Raw genomic sequence first — 17,902 nt, forward strand, 5'->3', positions numbered from 1 at the left:
GGAGGAATGGGCCAAAATACCAGCTACTGTGTGTGCAAACCTGGTAAAGACCTATAGTAAACGTTTGACCTCTGTTATTGCCAACAAAGGTTATGTTACAAAGTATTGAGTTGTATTTTTGTTATTGACCAAATACTTATTTTCCACCCTAATTTACGAATAAATTCTTTACAAATCCTACCATGTGGATTCATGGATTTTTTTTTTTTTCACATTCTGTGTCTCACAGTTGAAGTGTACCTCTGGTGCAAATTACTGACCTCTGTCATCATTTTAGGTGGGGGAACTTGCACAATCGGTGGCTGACTAAATACTTATTTGCCCCACTGTATCTGGGTTTGAGTGTTGTGTGTCCTTCCGGGCTCAAACCGGGGATCTGTGATTACAGACAAAGTCCACCATCCCAAATCACAGGCTCAGCTGTGAAAATGCACCCACCTTAAGATGTTGGAATGCTTATTATAATTTTAAAAGGTTCTGCAGCTCATTCTGAATACGCCCATGTCAGCTGATCTTTTTGTAAACTGTGGTTTACAGTTTGAATTAATAACTATAACAGTAAAATTGCGCAAAACAAGTTAAACAAGTTAAACTTCATGAGGGGGAAAGGAAGTCCAGATATCCTCTGTTTAACAATGTTTTTAATAACCGGATAAAAACGGTAATTAAAAAACAATAAACAAAAATTCTAAATGATGCATTTGATAAAAGTCATGGGCATTGCTTTGTTTTATGATAATCACATTACTACTCATTTATCTACCTGATAATTCGCCTCATGTTTGACTGACTTCTTTGGGTTTTTACTGGCAGCACGGTGTTTACAACTTTAGTAAATATCCATCTTATTTCACCACTAACCCATAATCACATCAGTGTCATTTTAAAGGAACACTTTGTCTGCTACTACACAACAATATTGCTTGTTCGGTTCATTAATTTACAAAGAATGTGGGTCTGTACACACAGCGTGCACCTAATATAGTCTGGTTTCAAATCAGGAGATTACAGTACTTTGTTTCACTGTATGTGATCAGTAACCTCGTGAACTGAATAATGTTTACTTCCGGAGGTTATCTGGCCTTTTTTGGAGCTCTCTGTTCCTTATTTGGGTGTTTCCTGTGTGATGTCTGTTATGGAAAACAAAATGCTCTTTGGTTTATTGTCTTTCTTTTTTTATGTGTGTGTAATAAACCCATAAAATGTGTATTCCTTCGAGTCAGAATATATATATATATATATATATATAAATATAAATAAATAAATAATATGTATAAATATAGTTAACTAGTAAATATTGCTTATTTAAATATTTTTAATTGTGAGATGCACATAAAAGTGCAAAGTGATTATGCTTACTGGCAAAACTGTTGTTTTTCCTTTAATTAATTTTCACAAGGCTCTAGTGATAATAATAATAATAATTTCTTTTTAGAATTACAAAGTACCCTGTCTACTCAAATAAAGTTAAATTGAACCTGAAAAGAAAAATATTTTAAGAGATGCTTGTTTAGATATGTATTATTACTGTTATTATTATTAGTAGTAATAGTATTAGGAGTTAGTAATAGTGATATTTAAGGAATAACTTAAATATCACTAAATGGTAAAGTAATTTATTTAGGGAGCAACTTGAATGATTATTTTTTAGCTAATCATTAATATTTAGGTCTTTAAATTTCATAAAGTGTAAATGATTATTGTTTTCAAATTCACAACAACCACAAACATGCAAAAAATAATAATTTAAAGATTAATTGGGAGTTTTTGATGAATTTTATATCGATCATTTGACCGATTATTTCGTCTGCAGTCGTACATTTAAAGTTCTAAGTACGTTTCAAATCGAGTGACACGGCAGTAAATCTAAAGCAGTTTTCGAGGTAAACTTCTCCTTGTTGCAAATTAATCGCAGGAGTAACTGTGTTACTTTCTAACGCGTTACCGGCTGACAGTAGGATCAGTTTGTTGTGTAATCCAATAAGCTCCAGTCCGTATTTCCCCTCAAGCCCATCTGGCTCACTGGCAGGGTTTGTTTACTGGCGGAGGGGCTGGGAAGAAGGGGATCCTACAGGACCAGGGAGACCTACCTCTGTGTGTGGAAGAAGAAGAAGAAAAGGAAAAAAACAACTATAAACTCCGATAAACCTACTTTCCTCTCGTTTAGATACACACTTTTGACCGTAGCGGGCCGCCGTGCAGTGCACTGAGCACAAATTGGAGCGTGTATGTGAATTTCTTTTCTTTTTTTAAATTCCCAAACAAAAACAAAAAAAGGAGAGTGGTGCTTCTGCTTCTGAGCTGCGACGAAGTCTGCGCTGTCAGCCTTTCAGAGAGCGGAGGTGTTGCTGAAATATCTACACGGACTGTGGAGGAAGTTTTCCAGCCAAGCCGACAAAATTCACAACACAAACATGAAAACTGGGCTGTTTTTTGCTCGCTGTGGGACTTGACGGGATTTTTTCTTCTTTTTTCTGTCTCTATCTCGCTCCCTCTTTTTTTCACGCTAACGTTACGCCACGCATGCCACAACCATCGAGTCAGCAGCAAACGACTCCCCTATTTTTAAAAAAATCCCTCTTAATCACACTAAAGCTCGCTTTTATTAGGATTTTTGTGCATGCATCATTTCTATTTTTTGAGGATGAAATGCATTGCAGCCGAGTTGCCACGCGTCGCATTTGGTGAAGTTAAAATTAACTGAGTGGGCTGCTGAAAAGCGGCGCAAACTTCGCTTGTGGCCTGAGCTGGAGTGGAGCAGGAGCCAGGCTAGCTAGCTCAACTGTAGCACCAGCGCTAACCAGCTTCTTCTCGGCTAGCGAGCCCGTTTTTGCACTTTTTTTTTCACCGACACTGACACACTCAGCTGGGCCAGAATAACAACCAAAAAGCACTTAAAGTCATAAAAGAGCACCCACGCCCTGTGTTGGCGTTTGTTGATGGTTGCGCCCCCCGCCCCACAGTGAGGTGGCTAACTTTAGCAGCAGCAGCACTGCTAGCTTGTGTTTGACTGAACACGTTGGAGTCGTTCCTCCGCCCATCTTCCGGGATGTCTTTTATTTATTTTTGTTTACCTGTTGGCCCACGCCGCAAAACAAAACCAGTTTCCTGAAGGTACTTCTCTCTCTCTCTCTCTCAAGTCCGAGCTGTCCTGCTCGTCGGGAGGTTTTTCTTTTTATATTTTTCTGATTTTCGACCGGGAGTAAGCGCTGCATGGTGTCAGATATGTGGCTCCGGACTTTGCTTTTGGGGTTTGTTTTGACCGCAGTCTGCTTTATGATGAGCTGTCACCAAGCGAGTGCAGAGAGTAAGTAACACCAATTTTCACATTTCATGTTAAGCTCTTTTTAAAAACTGTGTGAAACTTAGAGTAAGTAGCTGTTTGTGCTGTGCAGATGCCTGTTTTCTACCCTGAGAGAAAGCAGAAGTTTTTTTGCGAAAAAGAGCGGAAAACGCACAGATTGAAATTACGCTTGATTAAAAAATGACAGCCAAGTGCTGCGAAAATTCTCCTCAGTTGCAGTGATTGGGTTAACGAAAGCAATCAAAAAATCTTTACACATATTTTAATAGTGCCAAGATAATGGTTGATCGATTTCATAAGTGACTTATCAGGTTTTCTTTATCTACAGATATTTACACCCACGTAGTAGCTGCTGTAGTTATTATATGAACATCCAAAAACACAGTAAATCACTATTATTATTATTACGGTTTTACTCTTAAATGAAGCAAACATCCCGCTGATTAGTCGGATACCCTGCTGCAATATTGCCATACTGTTTTTTTTCTCTTGTTTTGTTAGTGATGGTGAGTTGATAAAAAGCACGCAGGCTGCAGCAGCAGTGCTGTAGACAGCCCCTGCATTGAAGGGACAAAGGTTAGCAGTTATCGGCTGTGTGAGTCTGCACTAACTGTAAACAAATTAAGTAAGTAGTCTGAGAATTTAGTAGAATTAATTGGTTGTTATTGTAGATGCTTAAGCTTGGCTTGTTGCTCTGCTCTGTGCAGGAATGTGACAATAAGCCCTCTTTAAAGCCCCTCACAATCCCTTCTACACCCTGTTGATAAGAATGAATGAACGGCATTTGCAGTGACTCTGCAAACTGACAGTTTTCCACTGTGGGAATCTTTATTATAAGGGTAATATTACTAAGAAAAGGTGTGGGACATTTTTAAAGATGTCTGCACAGCAGAGCAGTGATATGGCAGAGATCAGTCATTGCCCCATATACCAGGAAGTTCAGTTTTATCAGAGCAGATGATTCATTCCAGGTTATCTTTGATTTATAGGTCAGAAGAAAAATTTTAAAACCTTTTTTTTAATCTGCAAATAACTCTTGGGTTGTTTCCTTATTGTCCAGCCAGAATAACTTGTTGAAATAATGCTTGTCACAGCCTTTGGTGGAAGAATATTGGCTCGTGTTTGGTACATCTGTCAATACTTTTTGAGTTTTATACAGTGAAATTACTCCCGAAGTGTGCATTTTTAAAATGACTTTAATGTTAAAATCAGACTTTAAATGTGGTGTAAATGCCCTTTTTATATGATCTTCAAAAGTCTGACGTAAACTGGTAAGCTAACCAGTTTTCCTCAAGTTGTTTGTTTACAAAAATGTTTGCCTGTAGGTTCATTTGATGGTCAATTTTGTGCGCGGTTGCAAAGTAAAAACGATGTTGTACTCATCACTTTTAATCCTGTTTAGTTACTGTAATATCTAAGAGAAAATGCTCTGCTTTTTGGTACAGTTCTGTTACACAAGCACACAAACACGTTTTCAGATGAACAGATAAACAGAAGCCCCTCCCGTGTATGTACATTATGACATTTATACAGTGTGTGCACAGCCCCAGGTAGCTTTGACACTCCTACTGCTTCACTATATGGCATTGGTTTGACGTAAGAGGCAATCGGATAAAAAGAAAAAGCGCAGAGTCTCTTGCCTTTCATCAGATTTAAATGAGGAGCGTTTGGAGCGATGCCATCAAGTCAGGCTGAGCGAGAATTTTAAGATATAAATCTGAAGCGAGTTGTGTAATTGCTGTGCAGCCCCCCTCTCGCTCCTCTCAGACTTAAGGGTGAACCACAGACGGGAAGAGTGGAACCTGGGCCCCACACTGCTCGATTTCATAAGCTGCACTGACCAGTGTTGAAGTCAGAAAATCTTTTGAGCTACTTGTTTTTCGCTGCCCAGCTCAGCTTGATGGAAAAACTCACTTAATAATGGAAACTTCATATTCACCGTGAATTGATTTCATTCACTAAACATCAATTGAAAATGTTGAAGCCGTCACCATTTTTGGTAAATATTGTGTATTTTATGCTTTTAGCTGGACCCTGTAAAAAGTACCACAGATCGATTAGAAAGAGTTTTTTTTTTTTTACATTCACACTTTGAACATTTGGCACTGCAGAACTGATGTGATAAACATCAGCTTAAGTCATTTATAAGTGTCACCTTCTTTACTGATGTAACAGTGCAAGTCACCAAGAAGAGTAATTGCCAATACATACATCCAAGAAACTGGAAATATGACTTCAAGTGCCAGAAGTTTACGATTCAGAAAGCAAATAATGTAGGAAAAAAAACAAATACAGTTTTTTCTCCAAACGAGGGCAACAGAAACAGGTGCTTAGTTTGGGGTTGTGTTTTAACGTCAGGGGGGAAAAACAGACTAGTTAATTCTAATTTAAAAAAACAACCGACTTTCAGAACCTCTAATATGTGTAATCCTGCTCTGTTGTTAAATTCTGTTAGTACTTCCCCAAATTATGTACTGTCACCTTTAAAATATACTGTGTGTGCTGTCACATGACTGTTCTGTGACTCCCCCGTCTGTGACATGAAAACATCATGGAGGAAATGTCAAACACTGAGCCAACTGCGCAGTTTGTACCAAATAAAAATGGGTTGTTTTTTTTGCTGTTATTTGGACGCTACTTTGGTTTTAGTAAAGACAACATCAACCAAAGCAAAGGGAACAAAAAAAGTGTGCGAAAAAATAAGGCCATACATCAGTCTGTTCCAACACTTGGAGTACAAATAAATCAATATATAAATATTCAGGGTCTTATCACAGCAGTCTAATAGATTGGGTTAAATTTAAAAATATATTATTAAATATAAAATATATAAAAGCATGAGCTGCTTCGATCTTATGTCCCCTTACGTCGCGCTTCAAGGGCTCAGGTGGTCGAGTCGTGTTATTGTTGTGCCATGATAACATATCACCTTAAGAGCGTTAAACAGCCGGGGCTCGCCATGAAGCCACCGGCACCCTGTTGTCAAGCACCACTTTGGTCAAAAAATCAGGCAGCGATCCAGCAACCTGGCGCCCTTGATTTACGCCACCCGACAAAAAGAGCAATTGTAGGGCAATGAAACTGTCCCTTCCCCCCGCCACCTCTTCAAAAACACTACACACAAGCTGCCACTGTGCCCTCAAGTACCAAAGTCACAAGTGCAGTTGACATGTATACAATAGTGTGATTTTTGCATTTGTCATCCGAAACAATGGCTCTCTAATCCTTGTTGGCACGTTCAGGTTTGAAATTTATGCACTGCTTGAAAACGGTAATCTGACACACCTGCACTCATTCGTTTTATCCACTCATGCTGACGGTGAAACCTTGTAGTTTCTGATCTTTACCCTTGACACTGTGGCCTTGTTTAAAGAAAATATGCTTGTTAGCGTGCTGTCACACTTCAGAGGTAATAATTACCTCGGTGCTCGTGCTGTTTGTATGAACTCTGTGGGGTTTTTTTTTAAAAGGCTCTTATGAATCCCGGTGGTTAAAGCCAGTAGTGACATTAGCTGTTTTGGCTGCTACTGCACTGTGTCAGCAGTTTTGCAAAGTAACAGGCGCCCCAAATTTAAAATGAAGGACAAATAATAGGGTTGTGATTTATATTTTTACATAAAAAGGGGGTACCAGCCGAGAGAATAATGTGTGAGTGCCGCTGAGTGGGTACTAAATGATCTTTGGTCCACAGCCACAGTATACAAATCACACAATCCCAAGGGGAACTTTGTGGTGTGGTCGGGCTCTCTGTTTTACTCAGTTTCACTCTATTTAAAGACTGAGGCCTGATTTCTTTGGTTTTAACGTTTTCCTTGTTTTTTGCACTGTATTGTTAATGTGCTGTGGTTCCCAGTTGCTGACATATTTGATGATTAAACTCTCAACCCACGCCCGCTTTCTGGACTCTTGTAAGAGATTCTACACTGCGGAGGATGACTTTGACTCTTGACCAATTTCTGAAGAAAGTTGCATCTCTTCAGAGTCGTAGTAATGTCACTTTCTGGCTGTTGTAATATCTGATCTTGCACAATTCAAAAATGATAAATTTCTGAGCTGTAATTGGTGCTCAGGAGCTCTCCATAGCAGATAGTTGGATGTTTTGTTTTGGTTTTTTTTTATAAATACAACATTTAGTTGAAGTAATTCTTAGAATAGTTTTGAGCACGATGTTAGATAAATGAAACCTTATTTTTACAATTAATTTACAATTTTTCATTTTCACTTTGAGGTTTTAAAACCCGTCTTAAAGAGGATCACATCACGTGCCAGTTTGTGAATGTTCAGTTAGTTGTAGCCCTGTTTGAGAAAACAACACAACAGTGAAACTTAGAAAAGGGAAGTGTTGCAATCACTGAGTGCTTGCGCTCCTGCATGCTTATTGAGGCTCAGTGATAATATACACCATCAGCCTAACAGCCCGAACCCCCCCATCCACTTCCTTCTCTACATCAGAAGCCTTCTGTGCCTGTTGATGCTTGCAGCTGTAGTGAAAGGATTGCGGTTTTGTACGTAGTGCCACTGAGCACAAAGTGGACAGATTGTGGCGCTCAGACTGTGCAGCATTGACTCCTTTGGTTCACATATGCACACAATTTGTGTTCTGCATTAAAGCTTCAGTGAGCTATAGATTAGTGCATGTTGATTCAAATTAAAGTGCAACTTGTGACCTAGGCGGGATTTACACGAGGCATTCACAATCTGCTAACTGTGTGGATTAATTATGAGGACGGTAACATCATAACTGTGTCTGCACTTACTCATGAAATTAATTGTGTGGTCTCGTTTGCTGTATGGCTTCATTATTATATAGAATTGGGTCACACTGTTGGAGCTTGTGGGTAGATTTAGTTTTTCTCTCAAATGTGATCAACTTCTATGGATTTCCTTTTTGCCTGATTGACTTTTATTACAGACTGATTACATCGTGAAGCAGACCACCTTCAAACATCACCCAATGAATCTGAGTGCAATAATGTGCCGTAGAGCTTTTAGAGCGATTAGTCTATGAGCTGGTTAAGGGAGAATTAATCTGCTTGTGTTCTGATGTGAGATTTCTTTCACATTGTCCAACCCTTAAGTTGGATTGCGCACTCTGAAAGTCAGAAAAGCCCCACCAACCCTGACTTCTTAAACACAAGTAAAACTGTAAAACTTGTAATTTGTATTACCGCTGCTGTGTATTTGCAACTCACTAGCAGGCAGCGATCCAACACTCACTATATAAGCTATACACAAGCACGCGGATGTGCTGCAGCGATGTTTTTAAGCACAATAAAACCAGGCATTGTGCTGTATTGCTAATGATGGATGAATGGCTTTACCTTGCTAGGGAGCACAACAAAGGCTGCTTTTCCATCTGCTACTACTGGAATGCAGTCAACTTGGGAATGACGTCACTCCCAGCTCCAATATCCAGATTCTGAGGTAAAAGGGGTAAAAGGAACGCTGCATGAATCCATGTCTGGAAAACTGGGTGATATTGACATAAGGTTGAGTTCCAGACCAGTTGGCTTTAAAAAAAAAAAGTTTTATGTATAAAATTATTAAACAATGACAAATAATAATCTGCTTAATTATCAGCTTTAAAAATAATTGTTGGGCTGCAACTTCTACCTGGTGGTGCACAAGTTGTGTTGGACATTAGTACAAAGTCTGTGACGTCGGATTGCACTGGTTTATTTAGTAATAGAGTCCAGTTAATTCACAGCTAGTCACTGGAGTTGTGAGTCATATGTGCTGCCTCCTAAATGTAGGGATGTCACCAGAACCAATACATATGGTACCATTTGATTTTAAAATACTTCAAGAAATAATTCAAGTTGAGTTAGTTTCAAAAGCATCCAAAGTATTACGTTTCTTTTGTTATTCTGAAATGGACGTATTGAATTGGGTATCGAGAATTGCTTAATTCTGCCGGTATCGTTATAGACATTCCTACCTACGTGTTCCTCCTAGGCAGCACGCTCACTTAGGGCCATGTGTATATATATGGTTGCAGACACAGACAGGAAGCTGGAGATGTGTAATTTGTGCATTGTTATGTAAGTTTTCTGTCCACATGGTCACAAATAACATGCAAGCACATGGACATCGGCACGGGTCCTTGTGCTCACCATGATAAAATTGACCTCATGCGGACCCGAGCAGACTTCTGGATGTGGAAAGTACAGTCCGGGTGTAAGGGTGTTTGTATGTCATTCTTAATGAAGGGGCCAGGCACCCAGCAAGCATCTCACTTTCATCTTCTTTCCAAACTTCAGCTGGGCACCACGTCCATTTGTCAGGTTGCTTGCGTCGCCTAGGTCACAAGTGTGACTTTGTTGGTATTGTGTCTCGACCTCTGCACGTGCAACGTAAAGGATACATGGCTATTTTACACCATCTCTTGTGGTCATCTGAAATTCACAGGACATCGTTTCATGTCTGCACTGTTTAGTCGTTTAAACCGAACTCTGGTTTGTTTTCCTGCTTGGTGCGCTTCATTTCTGAAGATATAATTGCATTTGGGTGCAGACCAAAACAACTGCACCAGGACCCTTTAGAGGAGCTGGTCTCGTTTTTTTCCAGATGAACTCAAGAGTCGTTCATTTATCACGAGGTGTTCAGACCTCGAACCAACCTAACTGTTAAGTGTACACTGTAAGTTAAGTCCTTTCCAGGCGCCAGCTTTTCTTTGCATTTTGGGATTGGAGAGAGTACCGTTGACCAGCGGGCCACGGACGACGTACCGGTCCGTGAGTCGTTTGGTACCAGGCCACAAGAGTTAAGGCTCGGGTGTGAAATGTATGGTTTTTAGAGTTTTTAGAGTTTCTTTTTTAATCGTTTTAATCGTTAACTCAGTTTCCCTGGGTCTTTTCCTATGTGTTATGAATAAATCTTCTTTTTTTGGTACCAGTACTGATTTTATTTTATTGTATTTATCCACGACACCTTAAATGCCGGGCCGTAAAAATATTGGTCGGACATAAACCGGTCCGTGGCGCAAAAAAAGGAAAAATAGCCGCAATCTCCAATCGTCCTTTATATTTCTTCATCGTTTGATGTACCAAATGTTCAGAACTCAGACATATTCACCTTACAGTGAATAATTTACATTGAAAGCAGCAAATCTCCTCCAGCTCTGAGAAGCTGATTATTTGTTTAACTAACTGCTTATCAGAATGTTGTTTCAGTGCTAATGATCTGCATTTTCCCCTCATCCAGATAAGATAATCCAGACACGGTAGTATATTGTGGACGTGTAAATGGAGGCTGAGTTATTTGAGCGATAATTAATAAAATGCCCAAAGAGGCCAAAACCAACTATTTATCCTGCTGATGAATGGTGTTAAAAGACCCAGTTTTTCATAATAAAAGAATATGTTGCTCAAAACAATTCTATTTCGTCTTTTCGTGCGATTTGTTGCTCATTATAAATTTCATTTAGGGAAAACATTTACACTGTGATTATTATAGTTATTATTAATACATTTCTGCCTGCTCTTTTGTGTCTATCATAGTGCTCCTATTCGATTAATTATAAAGTAAATCTCTCTCAAAGGTGTAGGCAGCGAGAGACATGATGGCTGTGGTGAATAGAAATGTGCCCCTCTAACGACTCTAATTGATGACTCAAAGCAGTCTTTTCAGTGTCTGGTTCAGACTAAGGGATGTATGGAGAGTGGAAACCTTTGTGAAATCTCCCAGTTTCTCTGTTTCTCACAATACAGCATGTAAATTCATCAGTGGTCCCAGTTTGTCTTGTTTCAGTCATGACATGTTGTCATGAGCTAAATTTAAGCCGCCTTAGTTTTTGTCTGCCAGAGTTTTGTTTTTGAACTTGCTGTTCGCAGGTAGAGAAGAGTGCTCGGACAGTTTCTTTCTCTGCCGCTGCTCCAAAATTCCTCACTTACACACCAGGGCTGCTATGTTCCACTTTCCAATGTGAGCCACTATCGGTAGGACTGGAGTGTATTAGATTCTCTATTGGGAATGTGGTGCTAAAAATACTGGCCTGGCTGAAAGTGTACACTGATAGGAACTTGCACTCGCCGCCCTGTGATTATTCCCCTTCTCATTTTAGTCCTCTGCTTTCTGCCTTAGCTGTGACTACACAGCCACTGACCCTTCGTATTGTAAACTTCGGCTGTTGTTTGTTCTTTTTAATGGCGTTGCTCGACTGTGTGTGGGGCCTTGTATGATACAGAGAGAAGCTTGTAGTTGTAAATGTGTTTCCTAATGGATCTACAGTAGGCTGCTGGCAGTTTGTCAGTCAGTTTGATGTGAAAAGTTTAAATTTGAAGTAGATGTGCTGAAAGTAAAAGGATTGTGGCCCGTCATATGTGCTTACAAGTTAGCAGTGCCTCCAAGGAGAGCTGCTGATCTTTGTGTAGTTTAAGAAGAGAAATGTGCTTTTTAACAAACTGAGCTGCTTTTAATGGGCAGCAGCTGAAACCCTCATTTGAACATTTTACGCTCCGTTTTAAACACGCCTCCGAGTTGTAGGCTCAACTCCAGATAAGTGCTGGAGAATTAGCTTCCTGGTTAAGGTTACAAAGTGAAACGCTTGTTGTTCAGTCTCCCGGTGATTGGACTCCGTGTTTGTGCTCTGCTTGTCTTGTACTGTTATGCAACAGAAGGTGTAAAATGAGCTGCGGCCATAAAGACAAGTACACCTAGTGGTTACATTCGTCTCCACACGGCTGACCGGTTGACTGGTTGATGTCCCCGGCTCAGCGGTTGGTCCTTTGGTAAACAAATGCAGTCCACTCTCAGCAGGCCGCACACCTCCAGCATGACTAAGGCTGGGGTGACCCATATAGCACTTCCATGAGGTTAAGAGTTTGGCTCATTTGAAAAAAGGCATTTTAGGAAATTACCTTTAGTTTTCTTTATACTCAACTCCCTGTTTTTTTGTAGCTCTTGCAACACACTGGACATTCATCTAAAGCTGACGAAATCAATTTATTTATTAATATTTCTTAATTTCTGCTGCAAGTAATAAAAGTAATTTTATGTCTGCATGACTCTTACACCTGGCAGAGTCATCAAAAGTCCAAAATCTTTTAATTCATGCCTTATTTTTTAATTCTTTCTATTTCAAGCTGGGCATGTTCTGTTTACATAAATATGCAGGTCAGGAAACTTAGTTCAGGGTGAGTAAAAATGTGAGAGGATTTCAAAAAAATACCCAGAAACTGCTGTGGTTCTTAGGGTTAGCTGTAATATTGTTGAGTTTTGGACTAAACATAAGCAGTGGTGTCAAAATAACACTTGACAGACGAATGATAGTTTCTGGCTAACATTAATCTCACGTGTTGCGTCACAGCGATACAGTAGACAGAAAAACATGTAACCCGTCTGCGGGGTGGCATAGTTAAGGAATTTCTCATCGAACAGGATCATGTGTCTGGGTGAGCACTGACAAAGCCACAAATCTGCTACTGGTGCAATACATGGCCATTACCAAGGACAAATATTTTTAATGCATTAGCTAATGTTTTTTATGGTCTTGAGTTACAGAAGCAACTCCACAAATCAACTCGGCATAACCAAGGATGAGCATAGCCTCACGTTGATGACAGCGCTCCATATTTGACAGAGGCTCACAGACAGATATGTGGTTGCTAAACAAAATGTCAAGGAAGATGGTCTGGTCTTTATCAAAGTTAGGGACATAGCCACATATTTTCTTCAGGAAAGAAATATCTCCTAATTATCAAGAGATCTATTTTCCCCCCCATCTGTCACGTCTTACTTCTTCGACCTTGTTTTTCCTGTGCACAGAGCAGACATCTTGTGTAATGCACGTTCGGCACTGAGAAGAGCAGACAACACATAAGATTAATTGTCCTTAGAAATTTTTTTTGTCTTCACACCCAAGAGCCAAAACATTTTTCTGAAACGCATCACAGTTTCGTCACTCTTAATGGCGTACTGTACATTTGAACCTCTCCACCAATTTACTGTTTATTATTCTGTATGTGACACTAGAACTCGTTTCTAAAGAATATGTTTCTGTCTTTCTGATTCTCTTTTCAGTTTGTCCAAGCAAGGACATCCGCAACAATGTGACCAACCTGCGGACGCTCGAGAATTGTACTGTGATTGAAGGCCACCTGAAGATCCTACTCATGTTCAGGACCAGGCCTGAGGATTTCAGAGGCATAAGTTTCCCCAAGCTGACAGTCATCACCGACTATCTGTTGCTCTTCAGAGTTTACGGGCTAGAGAGCCTTAGCGAACTCTTCCCCAACCTGACGGTCATCAGAGGCAACAACCTCTTCTTCAACTATGCCCTGGTTGTGTTTGAGATGCTCCAGTTGCGCGAGATCGGCCTTCACAGTTTGATGAACATCACCAGAGGAGCTGTGAGAATTGAGAAGAACCCTGATCTCTGCTATCTCTCCACCCTGGACTGGTCCAAGATCCTGGACTCGGTGGAGGACAACTACATCGTGGCCAACAAGAATGACAGAGAGTGCGGCGATGTGTGTCCAGGGGCGGCAGTCGGAAAGACCACCTGCCAGACGACCACCCTCAATGGGCACTTCAGTGAACGCTGCTGGACCCACAACTACTGTCAGAGAAGTAAGCAGCTTTTTATTAAGATTATCTACTAAAACGTGTGCTATCTGTGATGCAATCACCTATTAACACATCCATTCATCCATGTCATGTCAAGTTTGTTTATATACCACATTTAAAAAGCAGCAGCTGTTGACTAAAGTGCTGTATTAAAAACAAAAAATAAATAAAATCAAATAACATAAAACAAAGGACAAAATGATAGCCTTTAAGAAAGGAAACAAAGTGAGAAAATCCGAGTAAAAACAACACAAATAAAAGGAACTCTGAACTCAAGCATTTAGAAGCCAAACATTAAAAATGGTTTTCAGGTGTCTAATGTCAGAGAAGTACCAATGTTGGCCAGTTTGATTCACAGTTTTGGTGAAAAAACTGCAAAGGTTTCTCAAAACTTGGATTGTTGTTACACACTTCTAGATTCCTTGCAAAGGATTTTTTAAAAAACATTTTTAAAGGGCTGAGGTCAAAGTCAGGAGCACCGAACACTGACCTCTGCTTTCTGTTCATTTAAGTTAAGAACATTTAAAGCCATCCATGTCCAAATATCTCCCGAAACAGCGCAGCAGGGCCTTCAGAAGAATTGATGTTTGAGTGGCACGTAAATCTTCAAGTCATCTGCATATAAGTGAAACGCAAAAATAAATAATAAGTAATAAATAATAATAAAAAATTTTTTTTTAAATGAGCAAGGGGGAGCATATGAAATAGAAAAAAGGGCATTTGAGAAGATGTATCTCGGTATTAAATGCAGCGCTGAGGTTTAAAAGTACTAAGATGGCAGAATCTCCTTAGTCAGTAATAGTTAAAAGGCATTTAACTTGAAAGTTCAATCCATCCATCCATCCATCCAGTGAAACACCATTCCACCTACCCATTCATCCTGAACTTTTCAGTGACTCAGATAGTCACAAGCCTTCTTTTATAACAAATGTTTTTTAAATACAAATTCATTGGAAATTCAAATTCACTTCTAAATCTACACTTGACAGTTTAGATATACAAAGATAAAACTTGAAAGGTCTCAAAAAAATAGTCCTGCAATAAATCTGGCCTTCACGAGGAGGATAATGTCCAGTTTTCACTAACAATGTTTGAGGTCGTGTGTATTCGGCTGTGTGATCATTCTTGAATGATGCAGTTTGACATTGACCCGTTTCTATTGTGTGCTTATACCCTTATTGATATTAATATGAACAAAAGAACATGGCTACCTGTATGGATAGCATGGCCGTGTGGATACCATGAAAGGGCATGGAGGGCACCACAGGAGCTCCTTGTGACATAGCAGGCATTAATAACAGCAGACTGATTGTAAAATGGCTTAAAGCACAGGTGGTGCAGTTAAAGTAGGTTTTTGTATGCAGGCTGAAGCATCTTAACTGGCATTGCATATGATCTTTGCCAATAGGATGTGCAGAAGGAACTCAGCTGAAGCATCGGCTGATGTGTTGTGGCACTGATTGCTGGTTGAGCTTGACTTGTGGGCTGCCAGAGCCCAAGCTGTGCTCATTTTGTTGAAAGATATTTGTTATTTCCACACAGGTGAATTGCTTTTGCTTCTGTTGTTGACCAAAGGCTCTCTTTTTGGCTCGAGCTGAGCCTAATGGGGAGTGACAGCTGAAAGGTCACCGATGTAAAGGAAAATTGTGCCCTGGATTTACAACATAGCACAACACAAAACAAGGGCTTCAGTACAAAATGTAATGCAGCAAAATCTCCTTCATAGCTTGATTTTTCAGTGTAATTGTGGATTTAAAGTCATAATAAAATGAAATTCCATCGAAACATAAAACCAAGTGAGGGCTATTGTGTTTCAATGCATTTGTTTCCTTCAACAATTTTAATCAAGGGAGTTATCGAAATGTTCAGATCTTTTTATAATGATTATTGTTAAATAATGTCCAGATTTCTCTATCTCAAGTTGAGATCTATTTACGAGCCACCATTTTTATCTGGAGATCAACTTGGCTCAGTTTTTCTCCCCTTTATGTCACCATTTAGTGTTTGCAGCAGTCAAAAAATCATGTGGTTTTTTTTTGTTTGTTTTTTCCATGATTGTATAAGAAACTGTGTCTAACATTAAAAATTAGATTTGCCTTTTAGTTTGTTATGATTTTTGCCAGCGATTAGTGGCAGCTTTGCAGAGCCCTTCTCAGCTTCTTTTCATTGGTACATCAATATTTCCATTGGCTTTTGCCACACGTCTTACCCATCCAGCTTTTACAGAGTTCAGTTCAACTTAAATAAGAGCTGATGAGGGTATTTGTTAGAAACAAAACATGTCTTTGTGTCAGAGTAAATCTCATAAATATAAAATACAGAGACATAACAAAACAAAAATGGGCATGTCGCTCCTTCTTGATGTTGAAATGTCAGACCTCTGTCATGTGCTAGGGTAAGTTAAGTAGGCCAAGCTCTGTGTCAATGTTGCCTGAACTGTACTCTAATGTGATGCAACACCTTTCCAGTTAGTCTGTGAATGTTTACTCTCAATAAACTGTAGTGTCGTCATTTCTTATGTTGTGGGGACGTTGTATAGAAGACGTTAGACATCATGAATGTTCATGATGTCTAACGTACATTGTGCCTTTTACTGTACAACAAGGAGCCCACCAATTTACACATAAAGAGTTCAAGTTCAAGTGCTGAGAAGAGTTTTACACATGGGTGTCGGCCCATATCATTACACAACGCTGCCTACATTATGTCCTGATGCATGCTCAATAATCCAGGTAAGGAAATCCCAGAAAGTTGATTCTGTTCGTCTGCATGCAGCGCTTTCAGTGGGAGAAACGTTTCATCACTCATCTGAGTGTCTTCTTCAGTCTCAGGTTTATGAACCGTAAAGTTTCAGGTGAAGCCACTGGAGATCCCATATGTGTCAAGATTATCGGTACAGCTCCAAACACAGCATCTCTGTGCCTTTCAACCCCCAAATAACACACTACACCAACAACTGAACTCAAGGGGCTTTATATTGTAAGTAAAGACCCTACGATATTAAAAAGAAACCCCCCAAATCACTTGATCTCCATAAGCAAGCACTTGGTGACACTGGGAAGGAAAAACTCCCACTTAACAGGAAGAAACCTGGGCTCGGGGAGGGGCAGCCATCTGTTGTGACTGGTTGGGAAAGAGGGGAAAGAGAAGAGAGCACAAAATACAGTAGTAGTATATAAACAACCAGAGAGAATGAAGAGTATCAGGAAAACCAAACAACCTCTAGCTAAGTTGATGGCACAACACAGAAGAGCTACCTCATTACTATACTGTCTGTTTACACCTACATGCCAGCGGTCCCTCCTTCGGTGATGAGGATGGATATCCTGGACAGGGAGTAGTGACGCTGAACTGAGGAGGTGCCTTAAGAGTGGATCCTCCACCATGCTAGAGTGCTGTAATTAGGGCTGCTCAATTAATCGAATTTTAATCACGATTACGATCTGGGCTTTCAACATAAACCAAACCAAAAATCCCTGAGCCGATTATTAGCCCCTCCCTCGTGCTTTACTCTCGTGCTGCTCCGTGTGGCAAATCGAGCGCACCTCTCTGCATTTCGAACACGTGTCACAACAATTAAGAGCAGCGGTCCCCAACCTTTTTTGCGCCACGGACCGGTTTATGCCCGACAATATTTTCACGGACCGGCCTTTAAAGTGTCGCGGATAAATACAACAAAATAAAACTAGTACCGGTACTGAAAAAAAGAAAATTTATTCATAACACACGTGAAAAGACCAAGGAAAACAGAGTAAACGATAAAAACGATAACAAAATAACACTGAAAACCGATTTAAAAACCCTGAAAACTATACATTTCACACCGGAGCCTCAACTCTCGCGGCCCGGTACCAAACGACTCACGGACCGGTACCGGTCCGAGGCCCGGGGGTTGGGGATCGCTGATTAAGAGGACCCGAGGGAAGCTCGGAAAGCTAAGCAGAAGTTATTTGGAGAGGAGAGTGACTGCCGTTGGTTGAAAAGAGAGGTAAAAAAAAAACTTCAGTGGTGTGGAAACATTATGGGTTCGCG

At 40.0% G+C, this 17,902-nt stretch overlaps 1 protein-coding gene across 1 annotated transcript in view; it reads left to right on the forward strand.

The window, feature by feature from the left end:
- The first annotated feature begins 2,024 nt into the window (after positions 1 to 2,024).
- insra (insulin receptor a) overlaps positions 2,025 to 17,902 on the forward strand; it is a 54,474-nt gene continuing 38,596 nt past the window's right edge. The window contains exons 1-2 of the mRNA XM_086272267.1: positions 2,025 to 3,307; positions 13,325 to 13,873. Of these exons, the coding sequence (XP_086128393.1) occupies positions 3,214 to 3,307; positions 13,325 to 13,873 (643 nt within the window). The 5' untranslated portion in view covers positions 2,025 to 3,213. The remainder of the gene's footprint in view (positions 3,308 to 13,324; positions 13,874 to 17,902) is intronic.

The sequence above is a fragment of the Aulonocara sp. 'chitande type north' Nkhata Bay genome, linkage group LG18 (assembly GCF_057382095.1).
Source record: "Aulonocara sp. 'chitande type north' Nkhata Bay isolate Kocher_YH1m ecotype deep benthic linkage group LG18, A_spYH_male_GT1.1, whole genome shotgun sequence".
NCBI lineage: Eukaryota > Metazoa > Chordata > Actinopteri > Cichliformes > Cichlidae > Aulonocara > Aulonocara sp. 'chitande type north' Nkhata Bay.